The 24385-nt window shown below is 22.5% G+C and overlaps 9 protein-coding genes across 9 annotated transcripts; 5 read left to right on the forward strand and 4 right to left on the reverse strand. All coding sequences in view use genetic code 6, as the record gives it.

Annotated features, from left to right (window-relative positions):
- Window positions 1-59: 59 nt before the first annotated feature.
- TTHERM_00530370 (hypothetical protein) lies at window positions 60-3090 on the forward strand (the record flags this gene model as incomplete). Its single annotated transcript, XM_001032742.2, has 4 exons — window positions 60-292; window positions 380-1216; window positions 1272-2886; window positions 2962-3090. The coding sequence occupies 4 exons, from the start codon at window positions 60-62 to the stop codon at window positions 3088-3090; spliced, it is 2814 nt and encodes a 937-aa protein (XP_001032742.2).
- An 820-nt stretch (window positions 3091-3910) lies between these two features.
- Window positions 3911-6451, forward strand: TTHERM_00530380 (chromosome condensation regulator RCC1 repeat protein; the record flags this gene model as incomplete). The annotated part of the gene is made up of 3 exons (XM_001032743.3): window positions 3911-3939; window positions 4051-4505; window positions 4755-6451. The coding sequence occupies 3 exons, from the start codon at window positions 3911-3913 to the stop codon at window positions 6449-6451; spliced, it is 2181 nt and encodes a 726-aa protein (XP_001032743.3).
- Window positions 6452-7531: 1080 nt separating this feature from the next.
- On the reverse strand, window positions 7532-7795 carry TTHERM_000530399 (cystatin domain protein; the record flags this gene model as incomplete). The annotated part of the gene is made up of 1 exon (XM_012799557.1): window positions 7532-7795. One exon carries the CDS (start codon window positions 7793-7795, stop codon window positions 7532-7534), a length of 264 nt encoding a protein of 87 aa, XP_012655011.1.
- Window positions 7796-9088: 1293 nt separating this feature from the next.
- TTHERM_00530400 (hypothetical protein) lies at window positions 9089-10953 on the reverse strand (the record flags this gene model as incomplete). Its single annotated transcript, XM_001032745.2, has 2 exons — window positions 10768-10953; window positions 9089-10708 (listed from the first exon to the last, which is right to left on the reverse strand). Exons 1-2 carry the CDS (start codon window positions 10792-10794, stop codon window positions 9089-9091), a joined length of 1647 nt encoding a protein of 548 aa, XP_001032745.2. The 5' UTR covers window positions 10795-10953.
- A 1456-nt stretch (window positions 10954-12409) lies between these two features.
- Window positions 12410-12745, forward strand: TTHERM_00530410 (hypothetical protein; the record flags this gene model as incomplete). The annotated part of the gene is made up of 2 exons (XM_001032746.2): window positions 12410-12549; window positions 12682-12745. 2 exons carry the CDS (start codon window positions 12410-12412, stop codon window positions 12743-12745), a joined length of 204 nt encoding a protein of 67 aa, XP_001032746.2.
- Window positions 12746-12958: 213 nt separating this feature from the next.
- On the reverse strand, window positions 12959-16699 carry TTHERM_00530420 (cyclic nucleotide-binding domain protein; the record flags this gene model as incomplete). Its single annotated transcript, XM_001032747.1, has 1 exon — window positions 12959-16699. One exon carries the CDS (start codon window positions 16697-16699, stop codon window positions 12959-12961), a length of 3741 nt encoding a protein of 1246 aa, XP_001032747.1.
- Window positions 16700-17536: 837 nt separating this feature from the next.
- Window positions 17537-18499, reverse strand: TTHERM_00530430 (hypothetical protein; the record flags this gene model as incomplete). The annotated part of the gene is made up of 1 exon (XM_001032748.2): window positions 17537-18499. The coding sequence occupies exon 1, from the start codon at window positions 18368-18370 to the stop codon at window positions 17537-17539; it is 834 nt and encodes a 277-aa protein (XP_001032748.1). The 5' UTR covers window positions 18371-18499.
- A 941-nt stretch (window positions 18500-19440) lies between these two features.
- TTHERM_00530440 (zinc finger, C3HC4 type (RING finger) protein) lies at window positions 19441-21033 on the forward strand (the record flags this gene model as incomplete). The annotated part of the gene is made up of 6 exons (XM_001032749.3): window positions 19441-19579; window positions 19689-19900; window positions 19971-20150; window positions 20340-20511; window positions 20569-20714; window positions 20770-21033. The coding sequence occupies 6 exons, from the start codon at window positions 19441-19443 to the stop codon at window positions 21031-21033; spliced, it is 1113 nt and encodes a 370-aa protein (XP_001032749.3).
- A 1699-nt stretch (window positions 21034-22732) lies between these two features.
- Window positions 22733-23595, forward strand: TTHERM_00530450 (enoyl-CoA hydratase/isomerase; the record flags this gene model as incomplete). The annotated part of the gene is made up of 2 exons (XM_001032750.1): window positions 22733-23157; window positions 23214-23595. The coding sequence occupies 2 exons, from the start codon at window positions 22733-22735 to the stop codon at window positions 23593-23595; spliced, it is 807 nt and encodes a 268-aa protein (XP_001032750.1).
- Between the last annotated feature and the right edge of the window lie 790 nt (window positions 23596-24385).

Here is a 24385-nt window from a genome sequence, read left to right on the forward strand (position 1 = left end):
TTAACTAATTTTATTTGAAATCTTTTTGAAATTTAGTTAAAATAGGAAAAGTTATTATTATGAACAACAAAAAAAAATCTTACTTAAAAAAAAGCATTAATGAGCTATTAGAGGAAATGGATAATTATGGTGGAGGAATTAATGTCAAAATTAGCTAATAAGAATTAATATGTTTATTACCTAATTTACATAATTCCATTTTAACATAAGGCATCAGTGATTAAGAGCATCAGAAGGGAAACAAGTATGTACTTTTGGCACCAAACAAACAATAAAATGGCATGAAAAAAAAGTAAATAAAATTTTTATTTCATTAAAACTAAGCTGTTGATATTTAATTTGCTTAAATGTTTTAAAATATGTTTTTTTATTTAAAAAGATTCAAGTACTAAGAAGTATTCAATTCAAATGAAGAGTTAGTTAAAAATCTTCTAGATGAAAAATATTTTTCAGATTGGTTTTTGCAAGGGTTTAATCTAAATTTTGTATTTTTTGGAAGGGCAGTCAATATTCACTAATTAGCTATGAAGATTATGAAAAAATATGAAATTGCTAGTTAGAATTTTAGAGTATAGACTGTGAGATTTACGCCAAGATCAAATGATAATTTTTACACTGAAAATATAGAAGACTTATTTAGCCTAAGAGAGATTACTAAAATTGAAGAGAGTGGATACTTTTTTGGATAATAATCCATTTAATTTTTAGAGAATTTGAGTCAAAAAGAATATTTGGAAACTAAGATCAAAAAGATACAAACAGAGGTAGTCAGGATTACATTTATCAATGGGAATTAATAAAGTGAACTAAATTTGATAAACCTATATGATGATCTATTTATTCATTCTTCTTACTAAACAAAATATGAGATTGCATTTGAGAAAGCTTTCATAAATTTGATAAATGAGTGTAAAGCAATTAAGTACTTATCTAATTAAGATAACCTATCCAGACTAACTATATAAAAAACTAGATTATTAGAATATTTATAAAAAACTGTGTTTGGTAGTACAAAAAATATTATTGTTGGTGACTATTCTACTATTAACTAACCAAGCACTTGCTTATAAAAATATGAAAATTTATTAATGAGGTTGATGTATATAGATAAATTTAATGATATAAATACTGTCTGCCATCGTTATAGCTCAAAATCTTACGAGCAAACATCTGATTATTAATCAGATTATAACACAATTACTCATAGATATAATACGTAAATAAACTAAAAATTTTGAATATAATTGTTAAAAAGTAAATTTTTATTATAGATAAGTTAAAGATGATAGCCAAGACGAATATTTTGACAAATAAACAAAGAGAAAATTTAATAATTCATTTGAAAACCACAATAGATCATACTAATATCCTGAAAGAAATATTTAGAACCACCCAAAAGCACTTTAAACTTCAAATTAACAGAGCTCTAAAATAACAAAAGATTATGATCTCCCTGTGTAGTAATAATTAGGATCAAGGATTTAGAAGTAGTAAAATGATGTAGACGAGCAATAAAAATCAAAAAAAACATTTAAGCAAGAAATGAAAGAACTACTAAATAGAATTAATGGCAACAATTGTAGTGAATAACATAAATAAAATGAAACAAATGAAGATTTAAATAATGGAGAAAAAGAAAATAAACTAAAAATCGGAAATCTGAAATAAACATAAAATAAATAAGAATACAATGAAGACAGACATTTTTTATCATCAAACAATTGTAGTAAAAGAGGAAATCTTCAAAATTAGACTTAAGATAGTATTTAAGAAAATTATGAATCTGAAAAAGATAGACTAAGGACTTTTCAAACTTAAATGTCATGTGATTAATTTAATTAAGAGTTGGGAAACAGTTAAAAATTACCAGAAACAAAAAGCAAACTTGTTAGTAAAAAATACTAAAATCTTTAGTACCAGTCAACTATATAGCATAAGTAGCTTCTAGAGGAATGTTATCAATAAAAAATAGAAGAACTTAATTTATAAATTCAAGAAAGCCAAGCCAGATACGAAATAGAGATTAGTGAGTTAAGAGAAATTATCAAGAATCAATAAAAAAAAATTACCTTGCTAGCTGCTGAAAAGAATATTCATGAGCTTGTTACTGTTTATGAAGCTTAAATTTATAGATATGTTGAATAATAAAAAAAATTAAGAGAATAAATAAATTATTTGACAGATGTAAAAATATAAAAAGATAATTAAAAAAATTTATCTTCAATTTAAAAGTAAAATATTAAATTCAAAGAAATGATAGCATCATTGAATCTTGAATTTTCTGAAAGAGAAGAAGAATTAAATAAGCTATAACGTGAAAGAAGAAAAATTGAGAGTGATTAGTTTATACTAGAAAAAAAAGATAAAAGAATAAAGGATCTGGAAAGTCAAAGAGATTAACTTTTATCTAAGAATGATGAATTGATGAATTCAATGCAATAATTAAATCATATAATATAAAATTTAAAATAAGAAAACACCTCATTAAATAAATGTGTATCAACATTAACATTGCAAAATTAAGAGTTATCTGAAGATAATTAAACTCTCTAGCAAATTTTATCTCTTCAAAGTAAAGAATCTACCCAGAAAATTGTGAATCAAAAGGTTTCACAGACAAATATTTAGTTAAAAAATTAGGTAAAATCCAACTAATTCAAAGAAAACCCTATGCAAAAGTTTGCATTTTCTGCTATTGAAAAGTGTATAAATACTCTAAATAGATTAGTACTTAAAACAGGTACTGGCATACCTGAAGAAATAATTTCTAATTTTTAGGAGGATTTAAAATTTGAATGGTAGAAACTACTCAAGGATATCGAATACTATAAGCAAAATAATTAAATTGTCACTGATTTTTTAACAAATTTCATTTCTTCGTTAGAAGTAAACAGATTTTCTTTCTTGATCATTCTTAATTTTACTTATTTTTTTTTATTCATTATTTAATTTAATTTAAAGCAAGTGTATGGAAAAAATGACAAAAATGTAAGAGACTTCAACAAATTTATTAGAAATTTCTTGTTAGAGCAACTTAATGATCCTGAAGAACGAGAAAGCTAATTTAAATAAAATCTTTAGCAATTATGATTAATTTTAATTGATATTTTTTATACTTAAATTTGTATATCTATTCATTTTTTTGTTTATTAGCTTTTTAAAATTATAAAAATATTTTGCTTTTTTATTTGGGTAAAAAATTCAAATTTTTTTCCATGCAAAATGAGCCTTTTTATTTAAAATTGAAATTTTGAAATTATCAATTAAAATTTTGTTTATAAATTTTGCAAAATTATTAATGTTATTATTAACCAAAATAAATGAATAAATACCTTAATTATGTTTTATATATAATAGAAACTTTTTATTAACTTCAAAATATTAATCTTTAATTTGATTGAAATGTCTCTCTTTTTTTATTTTCTTTTTACTATCATAATATTATGTAAATATAATAGAAGTTAATGAAAAATAATAATTAAGTGGCTAATAACATAAAAATTATAAGTTTTAATGCTAAAATTTAATCTAGTTTAAATTTTTTAAAGAATTTTTTAGTGAATTAATGATAAGAATAATAAATAATAAAATTTGCATTTTACTAAAATTTTCTTTAATAATGAGCTATAAATATTTATAACAAGCTCATGCAAGATACGCATACACAATATTATGGGCATTTATTTATAAGAATAAAATTATATTGAAATAAAAAAAATTCATTTAAAAAACTAATATTTGATAGATTGATAGATCATAATTTATATATAGCAATTTGATATAAATAGTACCTCTATAACAAGTTTAGATTCAAGTCTTTTCTAATAAATCATTCAATTTTTCAAGTAAATAAATATATTTTTATTAATAGCTATTTAAGATAAATAACAATAATAATTAGACTAATAAAATGTCATCTACCAACAAGGAAGATATTATGTAAAAATCTTTGTTTTTCAATTTGTATTCAAATAATTATTTAAAGCTTGATGCTGGCTATTTTACGCTAGTTATTACTTCACCAAATCATTTTATTCTTAATAAATAAAGCCCAGAAGAAGATAATAGCAGAAAAATGGAAGTAGAAAAACCTATTGAACCTGCATCTACAGAAACCGAAAAAAAGGAAGAAGAAAAGTAAAATTAACCAAATAGCGATAAATAAGCTGCTACCTCTGAATAAAATAATTCAACTGCTATGTAAGCTGAAGAAGAATAAGTTAATAAAAAAGAAGAGAATAACAACTCTCATAACTAACCTCCTAAAGTAGATGCTAAACCTGCTGATTCTTTACAAGAATTAACAAAGGTTTATAACTATGGATCAACTGAAATGGATTAATTTTGGCTTCCTGACTCTAGATCTGAAACTCGTCGTCCTTATTTAAATGCTTGTCTTAAAAATCATGTTGTAGTATAAATAGCTTGTGGATCTCTACACACTCTTATCCTTACCAATCTTGGTTTAGTTTATTCTTAAGGTTAAAATGATGATGGCGCTTTAGGTACATTTTTTAAAATTAGCTTTAATATCAAATTTAAATGGAGAACTTCTCCAAATTAAATTTCTAAATTTTTAGTTAGCTTTTTATAGATTTCTTTTAAGCTAATAAGAATAGCTTGGCGCATTGTATAACAATGATAAAATTTAGCTTAAAATCCATTTTTTAAAAATATTCTTTCAAAATATTGCTTTTTAATATTAAAAGAAAATATTTGATTTATCATTATAACATAATATTTATAATAAATAGGTAGACCTGCTAACGATGAAGATGAAGACAGTGATAAAAAGGCATAATTAGTCTAAATTCCCATTAAGGTTAACATGATTGCAGCAGGAGATAGCCACTCAGTTGCTGCAAACTCAGAATTGGGTGTATGCTTTTTCTGGGGTACTTATAGAAATACTGAGAAGGCAAACCTTGCTCCTCCTGCCAGAACTCCTGTACGTGTTGGCAACAAGGAACTTTACAGAAAAAAACTCACTAAAATTCTCAGTGGATAATAACACTCACTTGTGCTTACTGATGAAGGAGAACTATTTGGATGGGGTGACCCTGACATGGGTGTTGTTGGAAGAATGCCTAAGACTCGTCACGGATATGAGCAAGCTCTTAAAGTTGCTAAAATTACATAAATAAAGGTATCAGATATTTACACTGGAGGTCGTCACAGCTTTTTGAAGCGCCAAATTAAAAAGGCCATTCCTGCTTCTGACGGTGTCGAAGAGTAAAAGGCCGAATATGCTTACTATTCTTGGGGTTTAAATAATTTTGGTTAACTTGGTTTAGATTTACCTGAAGAAAGACACTTAGATGTAGTCTTTGAGCCTACTCAAATAAAATTCTTTGATAATCTTGAAGTTAAAAAATTCTGTGGTGGAGAATCTCATTCTATTGCTTTGTTAGAAGATGGCACTGTTTACGGTTTTGGTAGAAATGATATTGGTTAGTTTGGATTAGGCAAAGTAAAAGATAACCATCCAGTCTATGGAGAAATTAAGGAAATCAACCCTAAACCTATTAAAATAGATACCTTCCCTGCTGATCATAAAAAGATTATCAACATTTGGGCTGGTGCAAACTACAGTTATGCTTAAGAAGAAACAGGTTAGTGCTATTCTTGGGGATTCGGCTCAAATTTTGTGTTAGGAAATCGTAAAGATGAAGATGAGGATGAGTACAACCCATATGTTATTCCTAGAGACTTCTATAAGAATGAAATTCCAACAGATTTCGCTATGGGAACCCAACATGTCACATATTACGTCAATTTAGAGTAATAGTAACATTCTGTACCCAAAGATTTGCTATTAGATGCTGATGACGAATATTTACCTCACAATATGAGAAAGAAAACAACTGCACTTGCTAAAGCTGCAGCTGAAAAAGCTGAAAAAGAAGAAAGAGCTGCTAAGAGAGCTGAAGAAGCAGCCAAAAAGAAAGAAGCTGAAGCTGCTAAAAAATAAGCTGAAGCTGAAAAGAAGGCTGAAAAAGAAAAAGAAAGACTTGCTAAAAAGTAAGAAAAAGAATAAGCAGAAGCTGAAAAGAAGAGAGAAAAGAGCTAACCAAAGAAAGAAGAAAAGTAAGAAGCTGAAAAAGGAAAAAAGAAAACCGAAAATAAGAAAAAAGAAGAGCCAGCTGAAACCAAGAAGAGAGCTACCTCAAGTTCATCTAAAAAAAATGGTAAAAGCGAAAGTAATAGCAAATCTAGATCTAAGTCTAAGCCAAAAACATCAGCTGCATCTAGTTCTAAATCAAAGAGCCAATCAAAAGAAAGAACTAAAGCTGAAGATAAGAAAGCTCCTGCTAAAGCTAGCACTGCTTCCAAAGGTAAATCAAATGGATCTTCAAGTAAAAAGAAAGCTTCTGACGAAGAGCATGCAAAAGTATCTCAATCTAAAAACAATAAATAGTTAAAAAAGGAGCCTGCTACTAAGAAAAAATGATGATAAGTTATAAAAAAGAATTTTTTGAATACAATTATAATAAATGTTGATTTATAAGTAGAAAATTTAGTTTAGATAGATAGATAGTTAGTTAGTTAATTAGTATGATATTTATAATATTTTGGTGTGTTTTATGATATTTCTAAATATAGTTTCAGACCAATATATTAATTATTGAATTATTTAATTAATTATTAAATTATTATTCGAATTATATTAGTTCATGTGATTATTATAATATTCTTATATTAAAGCCATACATATCATTTATTCAAAGTATTTGTATTTAGTTTATGCTTTTTATTTATTCAATTAAGTTAAAAATCATAATTATTTTTTTTATTTTACTACTTCAATCAAAATCAATCAAACTAAATTCTTTTATTATTTATCTTTTATTACTAACTCGTTCATATCTTTTTTAAATAAATACCTTTCATATGTACTTTATAAAAAAGCAGATTAAAAATGATATAATATTATTTATATCGTATTCTATTTCAATTAAAATTAATCAATTAATATGAAATTCTTGACCATATGATTGCTTTGATCTTTTTAATGTAGTAAAGCTATAAAAATGTTGTTCAGTCATTTAGATTATTTATGCTTAAAATGTAAGCACACTAATCTAAAATATTTTATTGATCTATATCAAGTAAACAATTAAAGTATTTTAACTATACTTCTATTAAAGATTTTTCATTTATGTGTAAAATTTAGTGTTAGAATTCAATTTTTCTCATACTTCCTTTGTCTCCCTTTATCCATCTAATTCTAAGTAAATTAGCTGAAAAAAAACTTAAAAAATGCTTAAGCTAAGCAAGGAAACAATAAATTATACAAAAAAGCTACTCGTTATAAGCTTCATCATAATTATTAAACAAAAATGGATGTAGTATTTAAAAATATTTGAAGTAATTGGACTTGCTCGTGTATTTTTAAGAAATAAATCAAAGGAGTTAATTAATTTAGATTCTTCAAAAAATTTAATTACAAGTACACAAAAAATGAAGATACACTGTTCAATTTAAAAATAAATCTTTTAAAAATATTTTATTTATTAGCTGATTAGATAACTCACAAAAGTTTAGCTTCACTAAGTTAAGTAGGTGAGTTAGTATGAGGGAGAGGTTCAAAAACCTTAAGAGAGAGCTTAGTACCGTCATTAGCTTCAGCTTCTAAAAGATGATTAGTACCAGCAACAATTTAAGAAGAGTACTTAGTGACATTTAAGGAAGTAAAAGATTTGCCAAGTAAATTGTTAACATCTTAAAGATGGTGATTAGCTAAATCGTGTTACTTTTAGGTAATTTCTTTACCTTGGAATCCACCGCACAACATTTCTAACTATTTATTTTGCTTAAAGTATTTTTTTGGATATTATTATTATTTTTTTTATTTATTATTTGTTATAAAAAATATCTTTAAACTTTAAAGATAAATTATATAAAGCAAAATTTCTTGACCAGAAAATTAAAAATTAGTAACAAATGGCAACTACAACAAATTGTTTATTTGTTTTCTATTTTATTGTAATATGTTTATTTTTCTTATCAGGAGAATATCATAATATAGAAGTCTGTAAAATAGAAATAATCTAATTGATATGAAAAAAGTAAAAGAATCTGAATGTTTATAAAAAATTTATAAGCAACATAATAAATAGTGTACACACGGACAATACTAACTCGATTGTAGTATAATGAACATAAAAATATCATCTTTATCATTATTATTTAATTTTCTTATTTATAAATTAAAAATGAAAGTGGATATTATCTAAGAGGATAAAAATAACAAGTTAAGTATTAAATATAAAAAATAATAATAAAATAATAAATATATAATATCGTTTATCTTCACAATTTTATTGTATAATTTTATTTTAACTTATAATATAAAATCTTTTTTGCAACATACTATATATTTTTAACGGCAATACCTTTTAAGGTTGATCGATACAGTTAAGATAATTTAATTTAAAGAATGTGAAAAAATTAAATAATTATTGTGAAAATATGAATTGCCACTTAAAAATTAACCTTTGATTTCAGTTTTTTTTTTAAATAAAGAAAATTGATTTATTCGCCTGTTTATATTTTTTAAATGATCAATTTTTATTTTAATTAAACATGATTAATTTTATTACAATTTGCTTCAAAATAAATATTCAAAATATAAATGTTATCAACTGAACTAATTTAAACAAAAACAAAAATTTAAAAGCTATTTTAATAAAGAAATTTATTGAATTATATCTGAAAAGGTAAATAGACTTAAATAAATTTGTAAAAAATACAAGTAAATGTGCAAATAATTAGAATACAATAAATATTCGATTATTATTTCTAAATAAATCATATTTTTTTAATTTTTACTAAATAAATATTGTTGTAAATGAATGTATAGAATAAGAAGAATAAAAGATGTTATGGGTATTTTATATTTTATAATTTAATGTTTTTGAATAGATTGTTTTGATTCCATTTATATTTTTTTATATTTTTGCTTTTTTTTTTTTGATTTAGATTTTAAATTTTATTTTTTTTATTGTTTTTATATTCAAAGGATGATAATTTAAATATACATTTTTTGATTATAATTGTTTATAAATTTTTGAATTATTAGCTTCACTCAAAATCTAGTGACTTATATCCCTTAGCTTAGTTTTTCTATTCCGCTTTTTACTCTGAGAATGTAGTCAAATCTGCAAACTGATTTTTTTTCGCATTCAATGTTTGATAATAAATGGTTTTGATTTTCGATAATATTAATTGACATTTCAATGATTTTGAAGATAAGAGATTTATAATAATTGCATTTAATAGAAGCAAAGTCTGTTCCTGTTGATTAAGTTAGATCTTCCTAGTACATTGCTTTATGTAGTTATAGATCTAATTCATTTTAAGTTATTAGAGGTAAAGAATATTCATTTAATTTTAATAAGAGAGCTGTATAATGTGTATGAGAGTAGTATTCATATTATCCACTGTCGGACCTTGTTTTAGTAGAAAACATACGCATCCTGTTTACGACTTGCTATAGGAAGTAGCCATGATTGTCAGGAATCTCGAGGCAGTTTAAAATATCTTGTTAGAAAAGTAAGATGAGAGCATGCATAAAAGATTTTTTCAAATTATGAAATTTAGACTGTCTCATTTATTACTTTTTCACTGTCTTTTTATTTTTAATATTTTAATTACTTGATGAGGAGTTTTCATCAGTTTAAATGTCGATATTAGCAGCTTTATCATTAAGTTACTAGTTTGCTTCGTTATTTAAATAAAGGTTTTATATTTCGATTGGTGAGTTGAAGGGTTCTGAGTTATTGGAAGGAGATAGTGTTGGTATTTATTTTTTTGTTTATTCTTTAGAATTCATTTTGTAAGGTGCACGGTGTTTTTTAGTAAAAGATTAAAAAATGTTAATAATACTAGCTGTAAAATATTTTTCTGATTCTGGTCTAATTTTCAGCTAGATATAATTATAATCATGTTTGCGTATACTCTCTGTGAATTAGCTACCAATATCTTGAATTACTGAGTATATTCTTTAACAAATTGACACAGCCTCTTTATCATAATCAGTAATTTCATTATTTTTTAAAAAAGGAAATTATTTCAAGTTTAAATATTTTTAGTTTGACAAAACATTCTTATCAGCAACATCTACGTTTAAATGAGAATAATCATCATTAGATTCAATGTATTCATTTTTAATGTTGTCTTACTATTTTAGTTAGTAACCATTCTATTGTATTATGTATTTATCTTTCTAATGTGTTATTTTTTAAATTTGAATAGTTAAATTCTCTTTTTAAAATAGATTTTTTGTTGAAGTATTATTAGATGACACTGAAGTTACTAAGTTTCTGTTATATTCAGTTTATGATTTTTCAGAATTTTAATCTGATGGTAGCTAATTATTAACATTTTGTTGATATTACTTTTTTATAGGTATATTTGAATTTTATACATCTATAAACATTCTATCGAACTCAGGTCTAATTACTGTGCAAGCATAATGAGTTAATGTATTTAATACCTCTTCTTTGCTTTTGAAATTTTAGTTACTAATGTATAACTATTTAAAAGTACAATAGCGAGGCAGCTTTTTTATTTTAGTTGAATCTGAAAGCACTTAACCATAAGTCTTAATAACCTAAATACTTCTGTGACTTCTTTTGCTATTTATGGCATTGTATTTACATATCTTTGAAGCATTTGTAATCAAGTCTTACTTGACCTAGATTTGCTATTAATTTCAAAAATAAATATTAAGAATATTAATTCAATGCTTTTTTTATTGTATACATTTTTTTTAGGAAAGCAGTCTCTCATATTCAAAGAGAATTTATGTTAGTTGTTGACTTTTCTTTAATTATTTTTACTTTTCTTATAATTTGTTTGCTTCTTTTGTTTACTTTATTCACTTATTATAATGTTAAAAAAACTTCTTATTTATTTAATACCTGCGCAAAATAAATAGTAAAAAAAATTGATCAATGCTTTCTATTAATTAAAAAATAATCTTTATATTAATTTTTATTATTCCTTAAGAGAGATAGGTAAAAGTGTTTAAATATTGAAATCAAAATTTGAGAATAGCTAAAGTGTACAGATTCTAAAAGCATTGAATTCTCTGTAACAATAATCCTATTAAATAAGGTTCTTTTGAACAATTTAATAACAACATTTTTTAACATTAAATTTAAATAACAAATTTAAAAATAAAAATGGCCAAAAAATTCTAAAATTAAATATAAAATTATATTCTTTAGAAATTAAGCTTTATCATCCTTGATTCTTCAAAGAATATTTTACATAATTTTAGCTTATTTTTTAATTTATATGATAAAAATATTAATTTTGGATTAATGAAATAAACTTCTTGTATCCTATTTCACCTTGTTAGCACAGGGTAATATCATTAAAAATAAAATTAAATTTCTAATTACATCAAAAACCCTTTTGTTTACTAATATAGAGTTACCATTAAAAAAATCTTACAAGAGAAGGACTACATAAATATTGAGTAAATAATAAATTTTAGTTTCAGTAAATTTATTAAAACAGTTAAATAAGGCTAGCTATTTTGAAATTTATATTACAGACTACATTGTAAGCTCATTTTCCTCTTTATTAAGATAAATTAATAAATAAAAAATAAATGCAGCTTCTGTTTATTAATTGTGATTTTGGTTAATCATCATCAAAATTTATTGTCAAATACAGTGGAATTAAACAAATTGTTTAAAGCGTTTAGTTATTTATGAAGAAAATTTTAAGGTTAATTTTTTAAAAATATTATTTTAAAAAGCAATTTTAGCAATCTTCCTTTAGCATCAACAATAGTATAATTACAAGCTTAAAATAAAATTGCTTTTTTTTCACAAATTCTTAAACTTAAATATTAGAAATTTCTCTTTTAAAAATTGTTTTTGTTTTAAAAAAAATTCCCTTTTTAAAAAATTCTATCTTTTTGTTTAACTTTATTTTTAAATTTTTATAAAATAACTTAATAAGATACTAAAAAATTAAATATTTTCTCTTTATTTCACTGTTTGCGCAGCTAAATCTTAATAGTTTAAAATATTAATATTTAAGGGAATATTAATCATTTTTATTAACAAAAACTAACTATTCACTTTAGATATATAGATAAATAAGTAAATAAAGATAGATCGATATATAGATAGATAGATAAGCAGACTGTTTTCTTTTTATTCAGAAAGTTGTAAAATAGTTTCTAGAAAATTTTGCAAATTTAAGTAAAATGAAACTATATTTTTTCATACTTCACTTTAAAAGAACTTTCAATATCTTATTCCAGCAACTAATACTCAATTGATTAGATAAGAATTTAAAAAATAATTTTAAGCTCTATTTCTAATTTTAGTTATTACTAATATTTATAATTCAAATATTCAAAATAAACAAATAATACTATCTTGATATGAAATATAAAAATCTTAAGTTGCAACTTAAAATAGAAAGAATCAATTAAAAATATTCCAACCAAGTAAACAAATTTTAATTTAATCTTAAAAATAGTTAAATGTTTTTTGGAACTTTAAATATCTCCCTTGATTATTAGTAATAAAAAACTTTTAAGATTATTTTATAAAATGTTATTTTAAAAGGGAATTTTTTATTTAATTAATATAGAAAAGACTAACAAATAAAAATATTTATAAACACATTCACTTAATTCAATTTTATTAAAAGGATATATATTTTGAAGGAAAAATAAGTAAGAATGCAAGCAAGCAAACGAAAGAGCACTTTTTGAGTTGAAACAAAAAATGAATATTTATAAAAAATTATTCATGTAATCTAAATTTATCAAGAACAAACTGAAATTTTACTAAAATTTATTAGAAAAAAATAAATAAAAATAGAAGTTAAAATGACTAGCTCTAAATAAAATTTGTTAATATTATTTTTATTATATTTATTTATTTTTATTTTACTTTCTATTTGCTTATTGTTTATATTACTTCACTCATAAATCGAATTAAGACTTAGGTAAAATGAATAGAGTTTGGTGGAGATTTGAGAAATTGGTTGATTCTTATCTATTATCTCTTTTATTAACTGAATAGCTCTATGATGGAGTTTTAAGTTTTCTTCTCATTTCTAATTTTTACTTCAAACCAGTATTTCTTTTCTTTTCTTTAATAGTCGAATTTAAAGGATAGTTAACAGGAGTATATGATTGAGTGAATTAATTAATTTAATCTGAAATATTAATAGCTTAATCGCTTAAATTCCCCATCTAAGTCTAAGAAGAGTTAATTTCTTTATTTATAATATCATTTGCAAATCTTAAATATTGTTAGAAAGCATTTGAAGTGCTCTTATTAACTTGTTAAAACTTCTCTCTCTCTTTTTAGTTAGGAGAAAATTTTTATCTTTCTATTGATTAAAAATCTTTAGAAAAATTTCCTTCAAAATTCTTTAATTTTTGTTTTTAAATTTCATCTCTGCTATTATATTTCTATAGAGAATTGCTAAAGTTCTTGGAACTCCTACAATCCATTTTTTTATTTTCTTATTTTTATTTCATCAAAATTCTTAATAAATTATCATATTTTGTGTTTTTTTAATCTTAATTCATGTCAATACAATTTAAATCTGCAGAACCAATTTAACTTAGAAGATATTTTAAAATCTATTTTTTTTTACCTAGCAAATTGTTACATTCAATTTAGTATATTTCGTTACCGCTACAGTTTTCTTCAATAAACCTATTTAAATTTTGTTCTGCTATTTTTTAGCTTGTATTTTCTTATTCGATACTTTTTTTCCTAAGACTTTTAAATAAGTTACTTCTTTCCTAATAAGAATCTAAATCATTACAGCTTTCAATATTGATATGATTTTAATCTTACTACTGGCTATTTATTTAATCATCCAAACTGTATTACTGATTTTGCATTTTCAGTTATTAATATTCTGTCCTTTATTTTTATTAATCATTAATTGAATATATTTAACTCATTTTTTGACCACTTTTGTTTTTATTTTATTAAAAATTTTCTTTTGCATGCTAAACCTATTCTCCAATATTTGCATTTTAAATTTTAAGGATTTTCATTGAATTACTTAGTACTTTCTAACTTTATTGCTAATTGACTGTAAATTCTATTTTCTATTAACAGCTATTTTACTTTTTTTTTTCATTTGACTCCTGATTTTTACTATGAGCTGTATTATTTTAAATTTCTTAATTGAAATTTGACGATGAATTAATTTTATTATTTAAATTATTTTGCAAGTTTCTCCTCTTTTCTTTACCCTCTACAACGCATTTTTTAGAAATAGCACTTTAGATATTTAAATTTTTTAAGACCTTTTTACAATTTTATTGATTATTTTAATGATTTTTTACTTTTATATCAAGTTGATATTACTAAGCCGCTAAGCTTTATTTAGAAATACTCAAATATGAAGGGTCGCTTAAATCATAAACACTTTAATTTAGTTATTTTGAAAATGGAGAATCTATGCTTACTTAATATTTTAAATGTTCATTGTTAATACTTGTATTTTCCAAATAATTTTAGGTGTGAATATTATTTTTTTTAGGGGAGCTTCTTTTCACCCAGCAATCATTAAATGGATCATATATTTTTTATCCTCCCGGAGATAAATTTTAGAATGATAAATTGTGTTTTCCACTTAGAATTAAGCTTGTATGCCCACAAAAAGTATTAATTTCACTTAAATTGTTTTTTTCATGATCCTCCATTTTCTGTAATCTGATTTTAAATAAACTCTTATTTTATGAATACTGTGAAAATGATGCTTTTTAGCCTTAGGCTTGTTATTTTATTTATTAACTCTTTAAAAACTGATTTGGAAATATCAGCATACTCTCTCCATTTTGATCATCTAAAGTTAAACTTTCACATCGATTAATTATGGTATTATTTTGATTTGTTTAGTTTATCTATGATTTTTACAAAGAATAATCGTTTGATAGGCTAAGCTCACTATCTATTGTATTGAATTTGCTATTTTTAATAGGCCTTTTTAATTGAAATTTTTGGTTGATCTATTTGCAGGTGTCGAATTAATTTATCAAAAAATTATTCAAATTATTTTAATGGCTTCTTTCGTTTTTAATATTTTACTTAAAATACTTTTCAACATCACTAATATTATTTTAATTGGATTTTTTACTATGGTTCTTATAATTCAAGGTTTTTAAGTGATTCTAGTTAATTGTATTTATTTAACCAACTTGCAGTTAGCTTAAGCAAGAATTTAACTATCTAGACAGATAGCTTTACTTATTCTCCTATTCTTCAGTGACACAACGACTTATAGAAGCATTAGAAACTTTTTTTTATTAATTCTAAGAAATTAAGAACTGTCTATTGCTAATATTTTACAAATTCTATTTAGAATCGGATTAATTTTTTAATACTAAATTCTAGTTTAATTTTGAGCCGCAGTATTAGAATCCAGAAAATTAATTTTTTATATTTATGGCCTACTAAATATGTTCATCTCTCCATTTTTATTTAGACAAAAGATAATCATTAATCATTTTATTTGTTTTTACTATCCCATAAGCTTATACTATTTCCTCATAAAACATGTTTGCATCAAATAAATATAAAGTAGCCTTAATTGAACTGATCGTAGCAGAGTATTTTCTTGTTCCATTTAAATTTAGCAAGTCTTCATCTCCAAAAAAGGATTTTTCAGGAATAGTACTAATAATCTGAGTTTATTACTTTTTCTATTAAACTGAATGAGGAAGAACATCTAAAATTTATTTTTATGAATAATTTAACTGCACATTTCCACTATCTAAATAGTAAATATATTCTACTTTTTAATCTTATTTATAAACTACTTCATTGAGTGAAAGCTGCTTTATTTGATGCTCATAACTTATCCTTACTTTTCCCTCTTTTGGTACAAGTTTTAGCAGAGAAAAACTCCTAAAAAAAGGATTTTAGTTAATTATGAAATCTTATAATAAGTTATTAAAAATGTTTTAATTGAAATATATCAAAATGGTTTCTTATTCAAAAGATTTATCTCCTATTTAATTGTTAAATGTAATAGCAGAGTAAAATCTTTTTGAATAAAAAATCAACTCATTTTAGCCAAAATACTAGCCTTGTTAAAAAAAGTGCTTTGTATCTTATTCTATCAAACGGTTGATAGGTGTAACAATATCCTATTACGCATCACAAAGGTTTGTTTAAGAACTCCTTGTATTATTTTATTGAAGGGAGTTTTTTTGATAAAAAATTTAGATTAATTTTACACCTCCAGACAGAACAACATAAAATTTGTTTGATTAATCACCCTCATTAAATATAATCTATCCATTTTGAGAAAAGATCTCAATTCTCATTTCTTTAAGGAGCTTATGCTTATTTTTTAAACTTTCATCTGAAAGAATTTATTCAAAAAAATCCAAAGAAGCAAGTTTACTTGAAAGTTCATTTAAATCTTAAACTGTCCTTTCTTCTGGCAGTTTATGCAAAATAGGAATTATACACTACAAATCTATTCTTTTTCTACATTAAATATTAGTCTCATCTTGTAATCCCTACTTTATTATATCTTTTTAAACTTAATAAGTCTTCTTTCTACTTTAGCTTCTGCTTTAGCTAAGTTATCGTTACCTTACTGTTATATTTGCTTGTTTATTTATATCCTCTTAATTTTTAAGTAAGCTAATTTATTCATCTTTTATCTTATTGACCTATTATCTCATATATTTTTATAGATTACTTACTACAGTTAAGTAATCAAAAAATATCTTTAAAATTTAAGAAATTAAACTTTTATCAAATTTTATATAGATTATTATCAATCAATTATTCATTCATTTGTTTATTATTTTTATAATAGTTAAAATTCTTTAATAACTATTAAATTTATAATCTATTTTTGAAAATATTCAATATAATTTATTAATTAACAATTATAATTATAATAAAATATTATTGATTTAAACTTTTTTAATTTTATTTTGATAATTTTTAATATTTAATTAAATGTTCATAACAATATTTTTATCTTTAAAATATTTAATTTATTTTAAAAACAGTTTTATTAATTTATTTATTTACCTATCAATCATAAAATGAATTTTCTTTTGCTTTAAACTTAAATATCCTTTCAAAGTTTATGAAATAAATAATATTATAAATTAAACAATTCAAAAATAATAAGATTGATAATATTAGTTTTATCGATTTTAAGTTTATTATTATTTTATTATAGATAATAATTCAGAAAATTATTAATAACTTTTTTTCAAGTTAATAATGAGTTATCTGCTGGTTTTAGCACATTAACTTAAGAATATTAGTCCAATTATTAATTTATTTCATAGTTTAAATTGATAATAATCTTTAATTGATTTGAAAATATTAAATTTTACATTAGAAATAATTTTATTTATTATTATAAATTAGTTTTCTTTTGATTTTAACATGAATACTTTTTGAATAATTTAAGATTTTTTAAGCAAATATATATAAATAGTATTAGGAAAAATAATAAGTAATTCAAATTAAATATATTATTTTTGTTTAATTAAGATTTATCAATGTTAAGTTTACTATTTTTTTATTACAGATAATGATTCTGAAAATTATTAATCACTTTTAAAATCAGGTTAATAGTAAGAGTTATCTCCTTATTTTATCAAATTATCTTAAGAAAATTATTCCTAGTAGTATTTTGCATCATATGTTTAGGAAATTGACCTTAGTTTCTTTTAGCTTTTAGAATGAGCTGTATCATACTATGAGTCATTTATTTATGATTTATTTCTATTTTATTATATCAAAGGTAAATAAAAAGCTATAGACTTAGAGCTCTAAAGATGAAATTTATTTTCTAAAACATCCCTTAATTTTATTTATTTATCATGATCTAGCTTTGTTAGCTTTTACCTATATTCTTTATGCTTTTTTTCATGATTTTTAATATCATAAATATCAACTATACTTTTTTGAGAGTTAAGTCTACTATGAATAGCAACATTTTCTCTTTAAATATCTAATTATTATCTGTATCTATTTTTAAGTAGATTTTCAGTATTTTTTTTTGATATCTCTGAGGAGTACTAAATAGATTGTGAGCGTTTTTTAGGTGAATACACCTATGGCTGTGTTGAACTATTTTAAATCTTTAATAATCTTTACATTATCAGATCATTCTTTTTATTCATATCTTAAATTTTAATATTCTCTTCATGAATTCTTGTACGATAATAGTTTTACTTATATTTTTAATACTTCTCAACTTCATGCTCTTTTGATATCTAAAATATTTTCTGTTAAGCATTTTATACTCTTTTTAAGTGGTTTTCGTATTCCCTTAATTAGTCTACAATACTAAAATAATTATTATTAATATGTTTAGATGCTTTCATATTCTTTTTTTAAAAATTAAAATTATATTTTAGTGTAATTTGTATTTATATCTTCAATATTAATAAATGCCTAATTAATAATTTTTTAGTTTATGGATACAATAAGTGTTATTATACTAGTTATCCCAAAACCATCCAATTTAATAAATCTATTTAATAAGATAATTAATATAATTGCCAAATTATTTATCAAAATGTATTATTTGATAGTAATATACTTACCAATTGCTTTGATTTTCATAATAATCAATTAATTTTGGCTATTTTATCAAAAATACTTCCATTTCCGACTTTTTAAGATAACCTTTGTGTTATATTTTTTTAATTTTTTAAGATACAAATTAAATTAATTATTTAAAAAAGGACTACTTTTAAAAAGTATTATCAGAGCTATTTATTTATTTGTTAAATGTAACCTTTTTAATTCATTTTAAGCATAGAAAATATTTTTCATAACTCTATTAATAATATATAAAATATAAAATTAAAATTATTCTATCAAAGTTTAAGAGAATCAATTATTTAAATTAAAAAAAATTATTGTATTACTTCTAAAGTTAAGTGTAAAACAAACATGATTTGCAAATATAATAGTGAAAAATTAAAATAGTACAATTTTAATATTTATATAAATTGTTTAACTTTATGAATATTTACAATATTGGAAGAAGAAAAAATTAGATTATTTTTGTAATAACTAACACTCTAATTATTTTATTTATTGTTTTTTTTAAACTGATTAAGGTGTAGTAATTCTTTTAGTGAACGATATCAAGAAATTAAATGGAAAAATGATTATTTGTAAATGGCAGTATTAGATAAAAGTATATTTTACAAGCAAAAAAAAGAAAAAAGAAAAAAACTTATTCCAATTTAAATTTTAATGAGGAGATTTAAAGAATAAATAATATTAAGCATTAAAAACTTAACTCAAATAATAATTAAAAATAATAAGTAAAAAATAATTAAAAAATCATTACCAATCATCTGTTTAGCAAACAAACAAAAGCTACCAGAAATCAAAATAATCTTATCAAATCTTCATAAATCCTTCTTAAATACTAAGTTAAATGTCAAATCCTAAATAAGTCATAACAATAAAAAGAGGAAGTACTCCTTCTTCAAATTAGAAACCTAGTCCATAAATAAATATGTCCAGAAAGATAGTGGACGCAAACCCTTCATCCCAAATTAAAAAAATCACAACAAGTATATTAATTAATATTAAATTTAAACTTTTAACTAGTTGCTTGACTAAAAAATTTAATGAAGCAACTGCATCTCTTACAGCTCACTAAAAACTTTTATTTCAAAATAGACACGAGGACAAATACAATTGATGAATAATTTAAATAAATTGCTAAACAAGGTAATCCTCATACTGAGAAACCTTTTATTTAACAGGTTCCTACATCAAACGGAGCAATTTTTGAGAATTAAATAAACAAAATGCCAATTATGAACTAAATAAACACTCAACATACATAGAATTCTCCTTTATTTTTAACTAAGTAACAATCGAACTCAGCCGTAATTATATTTATTTCATTTTAAAATTAATTTTAAAAGCCCTTTTCAGATATAAACTTTAAAAAATTAGAATTACTAACCTTTTGGAGTTTCTGAATATGATAAAATGATGGGTAATTATGGATTTCCTTAAGCTCAGTATACCAAAAAGTAGGAATTAAGAAAAGAAGACATTGTTAGCACAGATGTGTATAAAGAACTATTATCGAAATATGAATCTATTGCTGATAAATATTAAGAACTGAAAAATGTAAACCACTTTTTTTATTTTTTTAAACTTTTTAATAACATTTTTAGCTATAACAATAAAAAACAAAGATTTAAATAGAGAATTAGATAAATTGCTTTTATTTATAGATATTCATGCTAGAAATTAATTTTATTTTTCATATTAATTTACATATTGATTAACACTTTTATAATTATAAAATGATTTCAGACATATCAAGAATTATAGGAGTCTCATAGCGAATAAATAAAAAAGCTCAGATTAGATAATCACAAATTTCTCTAAGAAAATATTCTACTCAAGAGGAAAAATTAAGAGCTTGTCAAGCAAAACAAATAGTTGAAAGAATAAATTGTTGTTGCCTAAAATGAGGAGAGAAAAGGTTAGTTAAAAAAAATATTTTTATTAAATATTTAATAGTTATTTAATTACTTAATAGATAACCATGAATAACTATTAGAAATGATGTATGCTATCAGATTACATCAGCAAGAAGAATAAATGCTTTAAATGGCTATTCAGTAATCTGCTGAGGAATTTTAAAATGATCCTAATTTTGTTAACGTAGACAATATGACATACGAAGTAATTGAATATTTTAAAATCATAAATGACTATATAATATGTTTATTTTATTTAGGAAATGTTAGAACTTGAAGAAAAGAATGGGAAAGTTTCAAGAGGATTACCTCAAGAGATTATTTAATAAATTCCATCTGTTAACTTCAACTCAAGGCTTAAAATTATTTCAGAAAAATGTACAATATGCATTAGTGAATTCGAATATGGAGAAAAGTTGAAATAATTACCATGCAAGCATATTTACCATCCTGAATGTGTGGACAACTGGTTAAAATAAGAAAAAAAGTGTCCAGTATGCAAGGGAGAAATAAACTATAACTGATAGGAATTATTTTAAAGACTTTTTACAGATAACATCATTTACTATACAAATATAATAATTTCAATAACTGTTTTACATAAACTAATAATGAGAAAAATGAAGAAAAAAAATAGTTCTTATTAGTTTACTACTTTATAATAATGTGAGATTGCAAAAATTAATCAATAAATAAATAAGTAAATAAACTGATAATTACAATTAAATCCAAATTAATATTCAAATAAAAGTGCATGGTTATAAATTCATCAAAATTCAAATAATAAAAATTAATTGTTTCCTGAAGATCATTTATAAAACTAAATATAATAATAATATAAATGTAAAATTATTAAAAAATACTTTATATCAATATAATAGCCTTAATTATGTTCAGTATACATTCATATATATAATATTTATTTCATTTTATTGTCATGTTTTTTTTAAAAATTTTAGTTTTATTTTAAACTAATGACATTTATAAATATTTGTGATAAAATCAAAAAACTATTATTTCGTTAATTATAAAGTTTATTGATGAAATGTAAATATAAAATAACTAATTTGGAATCATTTAGTTTAAACTTAAAAAAATTTAAATTAAAGATAATATATTCTAACTCCTAATTAGTTGATAGCTGCTAATATTAGTAACCAAAAAAATTTTTGAGCCAAAGGACTAAAAAGTAGCCATACATACAAAATGAGAAGTTCCCCTAATTCGTGGGGAGTTAGAGTAAATATTTTAAAGTAAATGAAAATTGATTAAAATAAAAACTCTATTATAATTAAACTTAATAAATAGATAAATAAATATTAAATTAATTTATAAATAAATAATTAATTAAATAATAAATTGTGTATATTTTAGTTACACAAAAAATAAAGAGAGCGTGATTTAGTTAAGTTATAAGCTAAAGCTAACTTTAAAGACAATATTAAATCAAAGCATTAATGACGTAGCTGATGTATACTTTATTATAAATATTTATTAAAAGCTTTTAAGAAAATTTAGTCTAAAAGTTTGACATTTTATAATCAAATTATTTATTTGTTTAGTATATTTATTATATTTATAATAAAATTTTAATGAAAATTATTATTTTTTTAATACATTGATGAAATACTTTTTAATTATTTTCTTTTCTATTAAACATTTTTATTTACTTATATTTTGAATTATAAGAAAAATATTCTTATATCATGAATTAAAAAACATAATACCAATATTACATCGATATACTGATGGCATAGTTGATGATTTGTTAATTATTCTACCTTATCAGAGAATCAGTAGATTGGTTTAAAAAGTTGCGTATATATGAAAAAAGTTAAAATGAAAATTTAATGAAATCCTAGTTTAAAAATAACTAAAAATACTTTTCAATACTTTTATTTCACTATATAACAAAAAGATTTTAATGAAAATATATTATTTATGATGATAGCTTATAAAAAAGTCTCAAAATTCCTAATTTTTATTTTTAAAATTTAAAAAAAACTGAGTGTTCTAAGATTCTATTTATTTTATGTAGTGCTAATTTACCTGTAAATTACGTCACTATATACTGATACATATTACATCTAACACTATTAACATAAGAAATATCTCATATAATATCCTAACCCTTTTATTTTAGTAATTAGTAATTTAAACATTCAAATTAAGTAGAAGAAAATAACTTCAGATAAAGAAAGTATTTTTGATAAATCATTAGAAATGGCTAACCCAGGAAGATTTAATATTGAACATATATGCAAGTAGTTAAATATTACTGAGGAAGAGAGAAAGCAAGACGTTTTTCTTAAAAAAACTGAATCTGGTGTCTTTTTTTTGGTTTTGAATAAAAAGGCAAATACTCTTAGTATCCCATTTATCAGAAAAATTAGTGAGTTGTTAGATACTGTTGAGGAAAATGACGGTCCTACTGCTTTAGTCACTTTTGGCTTACATGAAAAATTTTTCTCTACTGGATTAGATTTAAATTTCATGTTATCTTTAGAAAAGGAAGATATTTTTAGTTTTATTCTTGAAGTTATTCGCTTATATGGTAGATTCTTAGCTTTAGCAGTACCTTGCATTGCAATGATGAATGGCCACGCATACGCTGGAGGATGTATGCTAGCTTTTTCACATGATTACAGGTTTTATTTAAATTATATAAGCTTTAATAAAATATTATAAAAATGTATTTTAAAAGAATTATGAGAGATGATTTTGGATAGATTTGCATGAATGAAGTTGAGCTTCATATGCCTCTGCCTCCAGGTATGAATGCAGTCATTTAAGAAAAAATTTCTGATAAGGATGCATTTAGAGAGTTAGTTCTCTAAGCAAAGAGATTTGAAGCTAAAGAAGCTTTTGAAAGAAAGATGGTTAATAAAATCTTCCCACCTGAAAAGCTTTTTGAAGAAACTTTAAAGTTTGCTGAATCTTAAACTAAATTTGGAGTTGATAAGCCTAACTTTAGAAAATTGAAAGAAGAAATGAATAAAACAGCTATTGATTGTTGCTTTAATAAAGGTCATGGTGTTGGTGTTAGGTATGAAGCTAAAGCAACTTTCCCCAACCCAAGATTGTGATTTTAACTTCAGATAATAAGCTTGAAAATATTTTTTATCTTGTCGTTATAATTCTCAATCATTTTATTTGTAACTTTAACAATCATTCTATCAAACAAATACGTTTAATATTTTAACCATAAGTTTCATCAAAGACATTTATTTCAAGAATTTATTTTATTTTAAAATCTTTTTTAATTAATTTCATCGCTTTTTATTTATTTAAAGATATGGTATTTTGCATTTGTATATAAAAAATGAAAAATATTTTTATTCTAATCAATTATTTTAGAATTCAAAATGCATTTAAAATTTTAAAAAATATAAAAAATAAATTTATTATCATTATTATTTAAAAATAAATAAAATATCTAATTCTATTTTATAAATAAAGCTTTGTTGTTCTTAACATAAGAGTAGTTTATTAAATCTAATTTTTAACATTTGGATTTAATACAAAATTCATATTTTATTTAATTGTCTAATTACTTTTTTATTTAAATACTTTGTATTGAATTTAGATTTTAGTTTGAGAATATTTATCAGCAATTCACATCAAAAATCTAGTAAGAATGAAAATTTAAATTCAGTATTTATAGATTTTATTATCAATACATATGCATAATAAAAATTAAAGCAAACACTTATCAATATGCTCTGTTAAATAGTATTACATTACTAATTTTGTTAAAGTTATTAGATATTACTAAATTTTTTTTCAGCTGACTTTGATAATTTCAGAAGAAGCTAATAAGTTTTTTATTCATTTTTATTGCAAGGTTTATTTTTTTTATTATATCACTCTTTGAAT

The sequence above is a fragment of the Tetrahymena thermophila genome (genome assembly GCF_000189635.1).
Source record: "Tetrahymena thermophila SB210 genomic scaffold scf_8254459, whole genome shotgun sequence".
NCBI lineage: Eukaryota > Ciliophora > Oligohymenophorea > Hymenostomatida > Tetrahymenidae > Tetrahymena > Tetrahymena thermophila.